The sequence below is a fragment of the Toxotes jaculatrix genome, chromosome 1 (genome assembly GCF_017976425.1).
Source record: "Toxotes jaculatrix isolate fToxJac2 chromosome 1, fToxJac2.pri, whole genome shotgun sequence".
In the NCBI taxonomy this organism is placed as follows: Eukaryota; Metazoa; Chordata; class Actinopteri; family Toxotidae; genus Toxotes; species Toxotes jaculatrix.
In genome coordinates, this window is record NC_054394.1 from 30,821,819 (window position 1) to 30,838,683 (window position 16,865).

The window sequence follows — 16,865 nt, forward strand, 5'->3', positions numbered from 1 at the left end:
AGGAGCGCTCGCTGTGTGTCGCAGTCGCACGAGTCAGGTCGGACTCGGGGACTGTCGTGTGGTGGCTGTAGCTTCGTGTAGCTGCTGCTTAACTTGTTAGCCTAGCTGATTAGCATTACGCTAGTTCGGTTGCTCCAAGCTAAGTGGGGGGGTTCCTCGGCCGGCTGACCCGTGGAGTAACCGCTTCTCCGCCAAATATGGAAATTACACTCCCACTAAAATCCAAGATGGCGCAGCTCCAATGCCCATGGTTTGGTCACAAAACCGACTCCCCGAAACCAATGGGTGACGTCACGGGTGCTACGTCCATGTTTTATACAGTCTATGAACCTAAAAAAAAAAAAAAAAAAGTCTATGAACCTAACGTTAGACTGGGATGATTCCGCACCGCTGGACTGGCTGAAACTAATATTCTGCATATTAAGGTGGGATACGAGCGGCCCCTCCCAATTTGAGCTGATCCCTGTTTCTACTGAAATGTGATTGGCTCAGCCGCTCAGTCAGTCATCGAACTGTCAAAAGAAAACAAGAAAGACGAGCGTGGTAAATTAAGAAAGAAGCTACAAACACACACACACTTAATTGCTTTTATTTGAGCAAAACCACATGCAACCAACACACAAAGCATCTTCTTTAACATGTTTTCATGCTACTAAATAAAGCAGAAATTGAACAGAATTTTGTTTTGTAGTCTTTTTGCCTCTGTTCACCACGCGCGCGCACACGCACACACACTAGTTTTTAGTAGTAGTAATTTTTAAATAAACATAGTGTTTGAGTATGCATAGTATGTGTGAGCATATGTAGCTTACCTTAATACACTCTACTGACTGTATATCATGTATGTCATTAGATTGTTTTTATATTGCAAATAACGTATTCATGTTAAAATAACAGTTCCACTTACGTCCGTCGTATCAAGCTCCCGAGCTGAATTTCAACCCCAGCCCGCCCCTGTTCACAGCTGATAAGTAGAAATGATCAGTTTGTTTCAGTGAGTTAAACATGAATGTGAATGTTTCCATGGCGTAGTAACAGGACATCGGTTGTTCTTCTTTCTGCCAAGATGATGAAGGAAATCTGTTTTCCTCTCGTCTGTTCACAGTGACCAGACACAGAAACTTGTACCTAATGCAGAGCAGTGCGTTATAAATCCAGCCTTTGTTAAACGTCTTATCTTCCTGTTGTGGAGCTGAGTCTCCTCCACAGCGTCGGCAGCAGTGTGTGGTTTCCTGTAGATGTAATGGACTGGGTGAAATCGTGAGGAGATTCTTCAGTTTTTGAGTTTATTTGATTTTTTTCAACTTGAATAGAGGAAAATTAAAGTCGGATTCATGTAAAACAAGATAAATAAAATAATCTTAATGCTAATACAAATATAATACATCAAAGTAAATTCTGTTTTCATCTGCTCAAACATTATAACAGCTGTTTTATATGTTGATGCTTTTGTACTGAAGTAGGATGTTTAATTCCTACTTTTACTTGCCTGAAATATCTGACTGCTTCCTCCAGCAGTGCAGCACCGTTGCGTTGGCTTGAATTACACTGTATGGAGGTTTATTTTTGTCACTCGTGTGTAGTGTGACGTGGAAAACGCTGCTGGTGTGTGTGTCTGTGATGTGATGCTGTCCTGCTGAAGTCGTTCATCTTTTGACTCCATCTCATGGCTGTGAGCGGAGGGCGGAGCCTCGGCGGGCTGCTCCTGGGCTTATTGCGCTATTTATAGCCTGTGAATGGAACGAGGGCCTTCCCCCGCTGCCACGTGTGGGCTGCAGCCTGTGTGTGTGTGTTGTGTGTGTGTGTGTGTGTGTGTGTGTGTGTGTGTGTGTTGCAGCGCCGCAGCAGCTCGCCACAGTCACATTTCTCATGTGGAACTGAACATGCTCTGCTCGTCTTCCTCCGTCCCGATCATGTGATGCTTGTCTGTGGACGTGTGCTCAGATAGCATCACGCAGACGGACAGGAATGCTCGTGCACGCAGGTCAACCTCCGCTCGCCCCCTCGCAGCCTTTTTTATTTATTCAGTCTTTGTGCTATGTCATGTTGTCCTCCAATCAGATAAAGCCGGAGCGCTGAATGTGTTGGCAGAGGCTTTGTGCGGCTTATGTAATGGCCATTGGCGAGACATCCCTAAGCCATCTGAGCTGCAGGGCGACTCGACTCTGAAATCTGCAGCTGAAAACTCCTCCGCTGTCGAAATGACTTCACCTGGTCCTGGTCCTGTCAGCAGCGTCACTCAGCCCTCACTGAAACTAACATCTACTCCAGTACTGAACTTGAATACTTGTATTCTACAAATATAAATAAAATATAATTTCTTGTCGTGTCGTTAAATTTGTAGTTGGGTGGTTAACGTGGCCGCAGTTGATGTTTTACGTTGACGGTGTGAAAGGTGTCTCCGGTCGTGATGAACCTGTGAATGATCAGCTGAGTCTGCGGCTCCTCTCGTCTTTACAGAGCTTTACACTGAGTCTCGCTGTTCAGCTTCACTCTCTCGGCTCTCCAGATGTTTCATCAAACATCTGTAAAAAGCCTCTGTCCTCCACCTGCTCAGCAGCAAACAGCAGAGTCCGTCAGAGAGCCTGATGTTTCCCTCTGGAGCTGGTGGAGACCAAAAACAGAGCTAAACTGGACTGAGACTCATCAGGTGGACTCAGGCGTGTCTTCACATGAGGGACCATGTTGACCTGTATCTGCTGGATGTGGAAATAAGCAACCGATTTGTTAGAACGTAACAGTAAACAACAGAAGCGCTGCGCAGTGCCGTCGCTCCTTCTCTCCAACGTCCGCTCCAGTGACAAGAAGCTAGACCAGCTTCGTCTGCTGAGGACAACCCGCGGGGAGTGGAGAGACAGCTGTGTGCTCGTGTCCACGGAGACGTGGCTCCAGGACAACGTTCCAGGTGCGGCCATACAGCTGGAGGGGACGACACTGTTCCGGGCGGCCAGAGACACGACAAGCTCCGGCCTGTGCATCTGCATCAACAGAGACACAGAGACTGGGGACAGATTAAAGAACATGGCAGACCGTCCAGCTGAGTTAGCCGATTTATTCTGTCTTCCTTTAATGCGTGGGTATGTGTGAATGAATGAGTGAGGGAGTGAGTGAGTGAGTGTTTGAGTGTTGTCTGAAACGACATTACATAATAAACGATAAGTATAACGTTCAACGCCGTTAAATATTAATAACTGGTGTAAATAAATCACATGCAAGGACTGTAAACGCAAACGAAACATATTAGCGTTGCGAACAAGCTAACATATAGCCTCGTACGGCTCATAGGCTAACTTAGCCGTTAGCAACAGGCTACTAAGCAATGAAAATGACTCTCAAATGAACATTACACCCAGCTTTTAAGCATGTACGCACTGAACACTACCGGGACACACGTTTGAAGCTAACGAGCGACACGGCTAACGATAACAGCCGCTCAGGCAAAGGAAAAACTAGGGTCCGTATATCGCCTTACACCCGCGATCGAGGTGCGTTCATGGTCAGTTGGGAAATTACTACAACGTACAATTACTAACAGTACGAATACAACTGTTTGTAAATGAGCTTTCTAACACCATGACACTGGGGTGCAGAGTACAGAGTTTAACGTGTGATGGTGTGCTGTTACTACTTTTACTGAAGTCAAGAATCTGAATAGTTATAATAACCATGTTTTTGTCTCTGTCTTCTAGCGGACGCTTCCTCGGCATTATACTGAAAATAGAAGAAATGCTTCAGAGCTGGTTCCCTCATATCAAACCAAATCTGCTGCAGACAGACGACAGCTCCTCGGCTAAGAAGCAGAAGGTAAATATGTTGAAAATCATACGACAGAAAGGGTTAATCAATGAATCGATTAGTTACAGCAACGATTCAGATAATCGGAGTCATTTAAGATGCAGAGTCGAGCTCCTGTAACGTGAATATCTCTGATTTTTCTGATTGCTCTGTGACAGTGAACTGATTGAGTTTCAAACGTTTGGTCATCATGAGCTCTGGGAATCTGTGCTGGATATTTTTCACAAATCGCTGACATAAAAAAACATTAATTACCAAATAATAATTAGGTTGATTGCAGCTCTAAGCAATAACAAAGATAAAAATCCTGCACACTTAAAAATTAATGTGCTGATAAAGGAAATAGATCGTCTGCCTTCGTGGTAAGAAGAGCGCCGTGAATCGGATTATGTAACAGAATCCTGGAAGAGGACCGTCAGGGTATTAATGTATTTTTACTGGGAACGATTTCCAACAGCAACAGGCTCAGTATCATGAGAAGAGTGGAGGTCAAATAATGAGGGGGAAAACCAGAGTGGCCTCGCACACAAGAATGTGTTTACTCTGATGGATAAATCCACATTTGGAAACTACCAAACTAAATTTAACTGAGCCTGTTCAAGGATTTACAGAACAGAAACATCTGCAAGGCGAACAGATCGTTCCCGTCTCTTTAACTCTACAGGGAAACTGAGCTCGTCGCCTGGAAGAGAAACTTTCTCCTTTCAGTTTGACAGTTTTGATTCAGATCATCATCAGAAACGAATCAGCCGCTATTTATTAACTTTTATACATTGTTTTAGAATTAAGTTTACTAAGCAACATACTGAGCTGATTTATACTGAGAAGAAATGATGCGTCGGACTGACTTTAAATGGCCACTGTCACTTAAACCTCATGAGACAGTAAATTATTAATCCACAGATCACATTTCTTTCTGGAGCGGTTTCACATGTGTTTAAAGAAGATCCCCTCCAGACGCGTCTGACATAAAAATAAATAAATAAATAATAAATCCAGAATAAATAAAAAATAATAATTCAAACTGTGAAGGCAGATTGAATTTATGCAGGTGCAGCAGTAACGCTGACCCTCCTTTTCTTCCTCCAGCAGCATCATAGCAGTGCCTCCCCTCCTCCAGCCTCCTCAGACGTCGAGCCGACAGCCTCGTACTCCTCCACTCACCTCAAATGGCTCCACACGTCACCCATCTGCTCCCTGAAAACACCTGAATCGATGCTGGGTCAACCCGCCGCCTCCGCCCCCCCTCTGCCCGCACGCTGCAACCAGGAAGTGACCCAAGACAGCGCCGTCTCCTCCAGCACCGACTCGCACACGGGTTCTCTGCGCCGCCTTGGCGCCATCCCTCGCCTGAGCCAGGGGCCGCTGCCCTTCAAGATCAGCTCGCCTTGTCTGGAAAGACTCCTGCAGGCGAAGGACAGCATCATCGCTCCCAGGACTGTGGGAGACGGAGGCTGGTTGTCGTAGCTGCTGGCGGAGGACAGTTAATGTGCTGTGGTGAAATCAGTGGCTGATCTGGGGACAGATCTGTGTGAGACAGGATCTCATCATTCAGGCCCCACATGGCTTCCACAAAGCCTGAGGATACTAAAAGGCCTTAAAAAAGCATGTTTCAACGTCTTCTACATTTTTTTTAAAATCTACAGTTTAAGTAGATGATCAGTTTTCAGGGTGTCCAGGAAGAGAGGGACGAGTCGGAGCAGGGCAGGACGCGGGACGGGACGCACGGCGGGACGCAGGACGGGTTACAGGTTAAGACGGCAGCTCAGATTTGACAGCTGACTCTGACCGTGGTGGCCTGTGAGAGGAAATGTGCACGTCTAGGCTGGGCTTTGTCTCGTTGTTTGAGTTGGACGGATGTCATCTCCTAATGAGTCCAAAGGTTAAAGCCATGTTGGCAGAGGGGGGGGGCGGGGGGGGGGGGGCGGTGACTTTGACTGTTACCTGGTTCGATCTGCTTCTCTGTAGGTTTTTAATGATTCCTCTACCTCATGCTGATTCCATGTCGCAGACGACGTACGAAGCATCGCTGTTGGTAAAAACACGTCAACTTTAAACCTTCACAGAGAAAAACGGCAGATTTCAGGCTGGATGAAACAGTTTTTCCAGAGCTGAAACTTATCACATGTATCCGAAGTCCAAAGTTTTTAGTTTCCTAATTTGTTTATAATCGTTAATTTAAACCGCAGGACGTGATTTAACAGCCGCTGAAAGCTGATTAATACTGAACCCAGCTCTGGATCTGGAGTTAATCGGTTAATTCAGACGGATTTAAATGGTTTTATCACCCCGAGCAGTTTAACTTCTGATGTGATCCCTCAAATACCCAAGAACTGGGTAAGTTGGCAGGTCTTGGTTTTCATTTATTGATGCATGTGTGAGTTTCAGGCTGGGTTTTACGATCAGGTGGAGCCCAGAGGAAACTCCGAATCATCTGAGTCACTGTAATCTCTCATTCCTCTGTCTCTTCTTTTTGCGAACGCGAAACAGCTAAAATAAATCGCAAGCTGTGATGAAAAGATAATCACAGCATCAAACCACCGAAGAAGTAACGCGGGGAAGCGTTTCAGATTTACCACCACAGAAGAAGAAACTGCGGGTAGAGGTTCTACGCCGTAGTTTAGTGTCGCGCGATGAATTACGTTAAGGCTCGTGTTCACAGGAAGAGTGTCAGACACGTTCTTCTGCACCGACCGGAACAGTTTGTGTTTTAATCACGTGACCGTGAGCTGAAGTCTGTTTTTTTAAGTCTACGAATGTTAGTGACGAGGAAAAAGACCATGTGTAAGAAACAGTGCATCACTTAAATGATCGTGATGAAAATAGAATCGCAGCATCATAAATGGCGCCACCTGCTGGGTGGCGTCCATGATGGAACAGTCAGTCAGGATACAGGTGACTTCACTGCCCTCAGCGCGGACTTTAAAACTGACTCTACAGCTCTGGGGCTTAACACTGCGGCAGACGACGCGTCTCTGACACGAGCCAGGCGTACGAATCATGTGACACGAGGAGGTCACGTGGGTTTTGGCCCGCTGATGCGAGAAATTCTTGCCGCGGTATTTCGAAGGTGTGGTCTGTTTCCAGTGTAACGTCACTGTGACTGCTGCCAAAACGTAGTGACCTGCACTCAGCGCTGTACCTGAACCGCTGTGTTAGGTCTCACCTGTTCACCTGTTCAGCGACCGATGCATCAGAAAAGTCCTAACGACCAACAGCTCTCGCCAACACGTTCGGAAAGCATGAACACACTGTTAAGACATGCAGAGAGGTTTTCCTTTATGTACATAATTTTTTTTCACATTTTATTTACTCCCCTACAGGATGGCCTTTGTGATATTTTGTACTTCTGAAATAAATGTGATATCTGCTTTCTGAAAGGAGGAGTTTGTCTCTTTCTTCCGTTTTAAAAAAACCTCAGCCACAACACAACAGATCAATTCTGCAGCATTTATTGTTTTGTTTTGTCTTTTGTATGCTTTGGGAAACTCGGCATAGGCAATGAAAACAATAAATATGGATATTATGCAAAACATTTTCCTAATGAAGCATTTTACACAATGTACAATATTCTTTTCCTCCATCATCACTCACTTCAATATTCTATACACATTTCCAAACAAATGAACATAACCTCCATGCAGAAACCCTAAAAAATGGGATGTGGAGTAATGGAAAAAAAAAAAACACTAAATGCACTTCTCATGTGGATTTCTGTGTCATTAAAAACTGCTAATAAACCACAAGGAGAAATGAAAATCTGTGCTGTTTAAAGTACATAAAAGGATGTAAAAAGTGGCCTGTTTGCTCAGGAGTTCCCTACAACTGATGCCGTGATGACGATACATCTGTGAGTGTGTGTGTGTGTGTGTGTGTGTCGTTTGAATAAGACAGTCCGTGCCCGGTCATTCCAAGGACTCTTACGTGTGCATGTATGGAAATGACTGCATCAGTAGTCCGTGTCAGAGCCCTCGGCGTTGTCCACGTTACGGGAGAGCATGTAGTTGTCCATGTCGATGGAGCGGCAGTTGTTGATGGCGTAGCGCAGCCTCTCAGCCATGACGGCCTGACTCGAGTACGGGGGCAGACGCAGCTGGAAGAAGCAGGTCTGAGAGGTGGGCAGGCTGTCGTACGGCTGTGGACGACACACAGAGAACACATCATGTTAAACATGTTCCTGATGCAACAGTTTCTGTCACAGTTCACGTGAACGGCGGCGTACAGCGCTGTGAACTGTGAAGGAAAGTGTGAACACAGCTACTGTACATGAGCAGTCACAGATTCACTGAAGGGTCAGTAATGGAAGTTGCCTGGGTGTAACTCCAGCTCTATAAGTAAACCCATGAAAACAAGCTTTGGCCGTGGCATGTTCATCTTCTCTCTGAGAGTCTGAAGTCAAAGGCTTTAGCTTAGCACCACCATCAGGGGAGTGAAGCAAGGAATTTACAAATACTACAAACATAAATGAGCCAAGAATCGCTGCTTGTGCTCCACTGTATCAGGACAGTGCTTCAGTAAACAAACAACATTTCAGTTTAATGCTTAAAAAAGGAAACAAATCCTCAGTAAATATCCCCCAATGTGAAATTCAGTAAACTGTAATGACCCTTAAATGTCTGTGACTGTGAATAAGTTTCATCTCCAACCTGAAGCACACAGATCCTGATTCACTCACCCTGTCCACCTTCATGATCTGAAACCTCTGAGAGATGTCCGCCGTGTTGGCGGGCAGCCTCGAGCGTCCGGAGACGAAGCGCATGAAGAGGACTCGCTCCTCGTTGGAGAACTCCTCCAGGGTCTGCCAGAACCACTGCACCAGGGAGTGCTGCTCGTCCACCTCCCTGTACCGCACCACCTTCTTCAGCACGTCGCAGCAGATCTCCGGCATGCCGCACACCATCTGCTCCAGCTGCTTGGCCGTCAGCAGCGACAGCAGCGGCACCGGCACGATCCACGACATGCCCTCACGAACCGCCGCCACCTGAAAGGAGGACAGACAGGTGAGGGCTCGTGTTTTCATCCAGAACTCACTCCTCAGTTCGATCAAAGGGTCAGTGCAACCAAACCACATATATCACACCCGCCCACGTAGCTCGGAGCAACCGAGCTAGCCTCAGGCTAATCAGCTAGGCTAACAAGCTAAGCGGCAACTACACGCAGCTACATCCGCCACACGACAGTCCCGGAGTCCGACCCGACTAGCTCGACCCCGTGCGACCGCGACACACAGCGAGCGCTGGTACCTGAAAGTCAGTTCCTTACAGACTATAACGCCACAGCACTTGGAATAATAATTAATCTTTTATTGAGGTCATACTACATAAGAAATAAAGCCAAAAAAATCCAAACTCATCTTAAAAGTTAACGTTAACGGTACAAATCTTTGAAATTACTACATAGAATGATTAAGATTGGTTAAGATTTTTTTTTCAAGAACTTTAATATTTCTTACAAGAAGTGGTGGATGACAGATACAGAGCATTTAGGTGGAGCTGCAGGGTTTGGTGGAGTTGTGGGGGAAATTTATTTATAGCCTGTTAATTACCTGAAACATCATAATTATGCCTGCATCCACTATCCACTTACAGTTACAGCAGCACACAAACAACAGCAGCCGCTGACTGACGGAGCTGCTCTGTCCATGCAATGTCGGACTTTTGAAACAGAAAAATGAGACGAAATAAAATTGTAGCCTAGTATTCCCACAATAAACGGACTCTGAGAGCACGGAACACACCGCAGCAGCGTTCCTAACATTAGCTGCTCCGGTCCTCTATCTGTATCAGCAGCGACCAGAAATCGGCAATTAAGTCACAAGCCAGCGGCAAAGTATGCTAATACATGCTAAGACATGCTAATTAGTGCAAACATCCAGGTAAAATAGTGAGAAATTTGCGGCAGCCGAAGAACTGCAGCTTTTTGAACGCGGAAGTGATCCTCACTGCTGAAACCTACAACTCCCCCCTTGGTAAAAATGTGTATCCGTCCAAATACTATTAAACACCTGTAGTTATAATCTAACATCCCGAGGGTCTGCAGCGTTCACACCAGACTGAGTCTTACCTGTCGATCAATCTCATGCAGCCTGTACTCAATAGCTCTTTCCACATATTCCTTCCTGTTGGAGAAAGTGAGAGGGATGCTGTTTCCTCCCGGGATGATGGGCACCATTTTACCATCTGCACTCTGTCCGACAAAGGAATCCAGAGGAATCATCTGCAAAACAAGCACAAAAACCGTCAGCACGGCGCTGAGATCCAGGTGTCCAACAGATGGAACTGTACATATATTACTTTTTATTGGACTGGTCCTAGAGTTGGGCCGTATCCAGATTTTCAAACCGTCAAACCTCTTTCACATTTTACCCCGGTATCTGTTACCGTGACCTGGGCTTCCGTTCAAATCTGCCGGTATTTTCTAACCCCGCCGGTCAGAATGTCAGGTGAAAATATTCCCTACAAGTACAATCTGAATTTTGAATCAAAGACATTACAAGTGAGGACCAGTCTGCAGCTACAGCCGCTCATAGATGCCACAAGCGCGCAACAAGACGCCGTCGCTTCTCCGTGATTATGGAGGACTGAACTTCTCCACAGCGAATCTCTCATTAAAGATTTCAGCCAAATCTACCCTGTGTGGGCTGAACTGGCCAAGATAGTGTGCGTGATCCCGTCTCCAGAGCGCCAGCACAGAGAAGTTTCTCTCTGCAGAGCCGCATCCAAACTGCGCCTGCGGGATAATGCGCATTGCAAGTTGCGCAGAGACACTGCGCACTTTGATTTTCATTCAGCTGCTGCAGCCTGTAGACAATTCACTGCAGCAAAATGCATTAAAAAGCCCGAAACATGTCAAGTGATCTTTTTCTGTTTAATAGTTTTTATTGCATATATAGGCTGTTTGAAAACGCACATAGCGAACGGACGTTTTTTATTTCAAGTTAACAGCACGCTGCGTTATTAAAATGGTATGAGCCAGTCCAGATGGGTTTGTTGTTTGCAGATGTTTTATCTGAGAACACTTTCTTTATATTCCTGTTCACAGAGCGCAGCTTTGTGCGATATTTATTTTAGAAGTTACGCGTGGGAGTCAGCTGACGGCGCTTATTGTATCTGATACAGCCTAAACTTTTCAATACAAAGATCCTACATTGCTTTGATATCATTCTTATATATCCTGCGTATCATTTATCATTTAAAGCTCAATAAATTCAGATAATACAAACACTGGATAAAATTATCTGTCCGGTAAATTGAAAACCTGCCGCTCACGTCAGGAAACCCTGAATTAAAACTGATGAACGTGAGGCTCAGACGGCTTCAGCAAACTGTGGCTGGTTACCGAAACACTGGCGAACTGCAGAGGTCTGTTCTTCTCAGGGACCAGGTCAGCCATCTCTCTCTCTCTCTCTCTCTCTCTCTCTCTCTCTGCGCTGTCACGTGAGGACGTCACGTTCATTAACTTTATCAAACGTCTCCAAAAGTAAAACATATGATACTACTGAAGTCAAACTGAAAATTCAACATGTTTAATATTTAATCCTTCCCTCTTATAGAAGGACACTGCACTGTGTTTATTTACTGACGGTATTGAAACCGATGCCGTTGCTATTTTTCACACCCCGCGGTATACCTGATTACCTTATCACCTTTTTACCGTCCAACCCTGACTGGTCCTGATACTGTTCTTTAGGATCAGATCAGGACACTGTAAGTTTGTTTTTTTATATATACATAAACACATAAACACATAAACAATCTTGATACAAACCCCTGAGGTTTGTTTTTGAAAGACGTGACCACAAACATAAAAATCTAATTGTCAGTTCTCGCTGGTCCAGTCAACAAACTATAAAACCCAGCTCGGAATATTTTGTAACCCGCTGGTTACAAAAGCTGAACTGTGTCTGTACATTTATTTATTCGCTGGCCTGACAAGTAACAAGAGATTATAAAATCACGGTACGACATTTAACAGCTCGTCTGGCAGAATTCAAATCAGCGCCAACGGAGCAGCAGAAAAGGCGAACAGGGAGATTCTGTCTCTCTCCAACACTCCCTCCTTTCATGCCAAAGCAGCAGATGCAGCCTCTTCCTCTCCTCCCTCAGCCTGGCTGACAGAGCCGGCCATGGCAGTGTTGTGGCTCCAACCCCTCCTCACCCCCCCAACCCGTCTCCTCTACAAGGCTGGGAGTGGGGCCAAGTCTCCGCCGGGCAGGATATGCTGCATCAACAGCGGCCCTGGCATTCCTGCAGGCTGGGGGCTTTACGGTGCAGGGGTTGTGTGAGGTTGTTTGGACAGAAGAGGTGCTCGGGGATATGTTGGCTTTCTGCTGTTGGAGCCAGCCTATCTGTGGCTTTTGGGTGGGGTTTGGGAGGGGTGTGTGGTCTGTGTCAGAGCGGTTGTATCAGTAATGGCCGGAGCCACAGACATGCTGAGGTTTTATCAGCACTGGGAGAGGAACAGTGAGTACCAGGGCGGTCTCAGAGGAGCTCTGAGTGCTGGTGTTTAAAAAGCGGGCCCACAGCCCCCCCAGCAGGGCTCAGACCAAGCTTTCACAGTGCTGAAAACTGTCACAGTTTTCTCAGGCAGGTCAGAGTCTGGAGCGTGAGCACAGATTCACAGCCATGTTTGGTTCATTAACGTTCAGCTCCGTCAGCTGAAAACAGGCTTCGCCTCCTGTAAATCACATCATGTTCACTGCTGGCTCCTGTTAGCTCCCCGTGGGTGTGGCGTCCCCGTGGTACGTGGCATCACTGGAGGTTTGTTTTGGTTTGTGACGGTTAAGTCTGGTTATGAGAATGAAAACAGGCTCATGTGGCTGTGAACTGGACGCGTGTGATTCTGATGAATCAAACGTTCACATGGCCGAGGACACGCAAACCTGCTGCTCGCACTGTCAAAGCGATCCGTCACTCTGAGTCTGAGGTTGTCTTCCTCTTATCATTCATACGGTGATTTATCAGGTATTGATCTGATCTGATTACCCACAGACAGACATTCCTTTCAGTTTAAAAGCACTGTGCCGGAAGATGTGAACAATATAAACAGATTTTTTCAATAATAAAATTAGACAGCAAACTGAGAACCAATCACATCCCAGAAACAAAGCTACTTCTAAGTTTGAAGATGTTGAATTCTTGCTTTTCTTTCAGGTTCTCGATCTTTTTAAACCTAAATTTTGAAAACAATTGATTTGAAAACACTTAGCGATCAAAGTTTGAGCCGTTTCACTCAATATAAAAATATATGTAGTGTAATATGGATGGTAGTGTTATCATCACCCACTCCTACGCCAACCACAGGACAAAACGAAGAAAAAAAAAAAAAAAAGAAAACACATCACCACCTTCACCTGACACCAAAATCAAAAATACATTTCCCACCTCATGGAAATTATCCTCGGTGATGCCGCTGTCTTCAATGTGAAGAATGCTTTTGAGCGTCTGCACATAGAGGAGGTCCACTTCCTCCAGATCCTCCAGCAGCAGGGGGATGCAGCACAGCTGCTTCCACACCAGAGGAGCCAGGTGCAGGTCCAGAGGCTTCTTGGTGCGGATGGCGACACCCATCAGGATGCCCAAAAACTTGAACTGGAGCATGTGCTCATCCAGGCAGGCAGATGGGTTGAGGAGGAACCTTGGCAGATGAAAGGCCACAGAAATGTTTGGTTTAAACCGGTTTCAGATGATGAGGTTAAGATGGCACTCGGGTGATGTAGAGTCACATTAGCCAATGATGAGCTGGAGGCAGGCAGGTTTACTGTGGACATGTCTGACCTGTTTAATCTGACGCACACCTGTGCTTTATGTAAGTGCTGTTAGAGAAACAACTGGTCCTAAACTCTGAGTCCACTGAATAAAAACTAGGTGGACAGTAAAGATCCATGTACACAGGACTACATGTTTCCTAATGTTTGTCCTCACCTGTCTCTGTTGTAGCCAACCTCTGCTGTGGCGTTGGGGGAGGGAATGAGCAGGTCCACCACCCCCGTCTCCAGCTCCTATAAACAGCACACAGACAAATATCACTGCATCATAAGACATCCAGTGAACACCTGGTCCGTTCGGAATAACTTTGACGAACCATCTGTCCATACCTGGCACATCTCTGTGATGGTGTCGTCAAAGACCCCCCCAGCATCGTCCGCCCCCTCTCCCACCAGTTTGACCTTCCAGGCCCTTGAAGGCAGCCGAAGGTCGGAGGCGTTCAGCTTCACGACCTGACGAGCGATCTGCACAAAGATCGGTTTACACTTCCGTCCCCTGCAGGTCGTTTCAGTCCGATGGGGAAACAGAAGTTTAAACACAGGAAGGCGACATGTCAAAGCAGGAAAAATGTCCAACTTCGATAGATGGAGCTGCTCGTTAATGAGTGTCCTCTCTCTGGGTCGCCTGCATTTTGGATCAGGTCTCATTATCCTGTGGTTTGTTGGGATCAGCTCTGGCTGCTCTCAGATAAAGTCTTTTTTTCTTAATTAGCTTATGGTTATTGGGTTGTGTGGATTGGGTTCAGATAGGCACACACAAAGACACACAAAGACACATGAAGTCCTGTTTGCTGCTGTGCTGTGGGAGTGAGTGTGGGTACAAACAAACACACAAAGAAGAAGTCCAGAGAAGTACTGACCGGGTGGAGATTCGTTTGACGGTGATCTGGGGGCCGTAGTTCTTTCCCTGCACCATGGTCTTGCCTATAGAGCGCACCATGGGCAGGGTGTACACTCTGGGAGCCAACAGGGGCCTCAACTGGCCCTGGACAATCCCCCAGGTCCCAGCGTTGTAGTGGGAGGTACAGCTCTGCAGGGTAAGATTGATATAAACCGTCATTATGCAGCAGAGTGAAACACACTGTCCCCACGATGCGTCTTCCCTCCAAAATCAGACCTGTGCTGTGGCTTTTACTGCCTCCCATGTTTTGACAGTTAACCCTCCTTTAACCTGCCTCCTACCTGGTTGTTGGGGCTCAGGTTCAGGAGTCTCCACGAGGAGTACATGAGGTCGGAGAAGTGGTAGAGGAGGCGCAGGCGAGCCCTCACCGCCTCGATGCTCACCTCCTTCAGCCCGCTGTACTGAGGAGGCACCGCCACAGGCAGACCCAGCTGCAGAGGGACCGACGAGCCTGAGGAGGACATGGACCGAGACACAAAGGCCACGAGAGGGGGACGAAGAAGAGATGAGGACAGAACAGGGAGGCATCACAAGAGGACAAATGGTAAAGAAAACAATGAGAAAAATGACTGAAACAATGAATCGATTATAAAAATTGCTGATAACTGATTTTCTTTAAAATTACTAATCAACTAATAGTTACATCGTTAAAGGAGTTTTCGGTCTGAGTTGTGTAGCAACCATTCAGAAGTCCATCCAACTCTCCTTATATTTCAAGGCAGGTATTTACACATATTTTCTGTTTGATTACTACATGAAAAAAGCCTCTGGCACATAGTGGATCTCTGGAATGAGGCCTCATGCAGCTTTCTAAGCTATTCCTAAATGAAATTCCTGTGCGCTGCTGTTCACCAGACAACGATGGGGCCTCATCTGTCAACAATGTGCCGTGCCCTGCTTTGGTATTTACAACATGTCGCAGCAGCACTGCAGGAAATCTGACCTCCAGGATAAAGGGTCTGCCCATTAGACAGCAGTGGTATGACCGGGGGGGGGCTAAGGCTGCATGTCGGGACGGGTGAGTCTAACCTGGTGCTCGAGGCGGCACAGAGGGAGCCGTCCACGCAGCGCTGTGGCAGCGTCCGGCGGAGATCTGGTGGATGTTCTTGCCCTGCAGCGCCGTCACCAGTGTGGGCTCTCTAACATGGTTGGTGTGACCCAGACCCAGCTACACAACAAAGAGAGACATCACCCAACAGAAATTAAACATTCACAATCTTCACACTGGACAAAATAATCTTAACTCGAGGTCTGCTAACTTCTTCCAGAGCTTGCAGCATCTTCCTCAGCTGAGTGAGCTGTCTCTATGGCAACACAGTCTGTCTCCGTACACATCTGCATGACAACTGATAAACTCTCTGTGATGAGGAAGACTGTGGTCGTAAGTTCCACAAAAGATTGTATCCCGACTTTGTTTTTATTTTTCGAACTTTTGCACATTTGTTTTCAAACTAAGCCAAAATATTTGGTGAACTGTTAAACTGTTTAATATGCATCAATCAAGGACCGTAACTAATTATTGATTATTAGCTGTAAATAAAATTTTTAATGTCCATCAGTCTCCAAACCTGATTTATTCAGATTCCTCGTTTTGTCTGAATAAAAGTAAATAAATGTAAATAAAATGTCAACAGGTTATAAATAGTGTCTCCTCATCATTATTACTGACACTTTGTTTTTGCTGCCCTCGGTTTTGCAGTGTAACCTTAAAGACCAACCTTTCAGTGGGGGGTTCAGTGGGTGTGTCAGCAGGTTACCTGTCCCTCTGAGTTGCTGCCCCAGGTGTAAACATCTCCTGTGGAGGAGAGCACCAGAGTGTGCTCAGCACCGACAGCGATATCCTGGATGTGGACCCCTGACAGAGCCGGCACCTGCTGGGGCCGGTTGTGGTTCCTGGCTCGGCCCTCTGGCAAGCCAATTAGGCGGTCTGTAACAGAAAATGTCTCCATTTGTCCGATCAACAGTTCAGAACTTAAAGACGTTCAGTTTAGAATCAGGAAAAAGCAGAAAATCATCACATTTGAGAAGCTGGAACCATTAAATACTTGGATGCGTACCTTGGCCAAACGTGAAAACTTTGCCATCTTTGGTTAAAGCCACAGAGAACTGTGTCCCACAAGCCACTTTTTTGATGCCGATCCCACACAGAACGTCCACTTTCTAAGAAATTCAAAATAAACATAAATTACATTCACTCGAAAACCAGATCCTGTATAATCAGTTTCACAGATGAACAAGAGACGCAGCAGGCCTCAGTGTGTACCTGAGGAGAGGACTTGGCCGTGGAGTTACCAAGTCCCAGTTTTCCATAGTCTCCATCACCAAAAGCCCAAACCATCATTCCATCAGCAGAGACGACCAAAGTGTGGTTCAAACCACACGCCACCTGAGGAGGGAACACAT

At 46.3% G+C, this 16,865-nt stretch overlaps 2 protein-coding genes across 9 annotated transcripts in view; one reads left to right on the top strand and one right to left on the bottom strand.

Annotated features, from left to right (window-relative positions):
• Nucleotides 1-6,573, top strand: part of LOC121187254 (circadian-associated transcriptional repressor-like) — a 33,635-nt gene extending 27,062 nt beyond the window's left edge. The window contains exons 5-6 of one of the 2 annotated variants that reach the window (XM_041046469.1): nt 3,690-3,804; nt 4,885-6,573. In XM_041046469.1, coding sequence (XP_040902403.1) covers nt 3,690-3,804; nt 4,885-5,262 — 493 coding nt within the window. In that variant the 3' untranslated portion in view covers nt 5,263-6,573. The remainder of the gene's footprint in view (nt 1-3,689; nt 3,805-4,884) is intronic. The other variant, XM_041046548.1, reaches the window with a different exon arrangement.
• A 658-nt stretch (nt 6,574-7,231) lies between these two features.
• The window catches only part of herc1 (HECT and RLD domain containing E3 ubiquitin protein ligase family member 1), a 46,225-nt gene continuing 36,591 nt past the window's right edge, over nt 7,232-16,865 (bottom strand). For all 7 annotated transcript variants that reach the window (XM_041045704.1, XM_041045617.1, XM_041045874.1 and 4 more), the window contains exons 68-79: nt 16,726-16,848; nt 16,520-16,622; nt 16,220-16,389; nt 15,492-15,630; nt 14,744-14,913; nt 14,422-14,591; nt 13,892-14,057; nt 13,719-13,795; nt 13,179-13,431; nt 9,859-10,011; nt 8,471-8,776; nt 7,232-7,930 (exon numbers count right to left, since the gene is read on the bottom strand). In XM_041045704.1, coding sequence (XP_040901638.1) covers nt 7,745-7,930; nt 8,471-8,776; nt 9,859-10,011; nt 13,179-13,431; nt 13,719-13,795; nt 13,892-14,057; nt 14,422-14,591; nt 14,744-14,913; nt 15,492-15,630; nt 16,220-16,389; nt 16,520-16,622; nt 16,726-16,848 — 2,016 coding nt within the window. In that variant the 3' untranslated portion in view covers nt 7,232-7,744. The remainder of the gene's footprint in view (nt 7,931-8,470; nt 8,777-9,858; nt 10,012-13,178; nt 13,432-13,718; nt 13,796-13,891; nt 14,058-14,421; nt 14,592-14,743; nt 14,914-15,491; nt 15,631-16,219; nt 16,390-16,519; nt 16,623-16,725; nt 16,849-16,865) is intronic.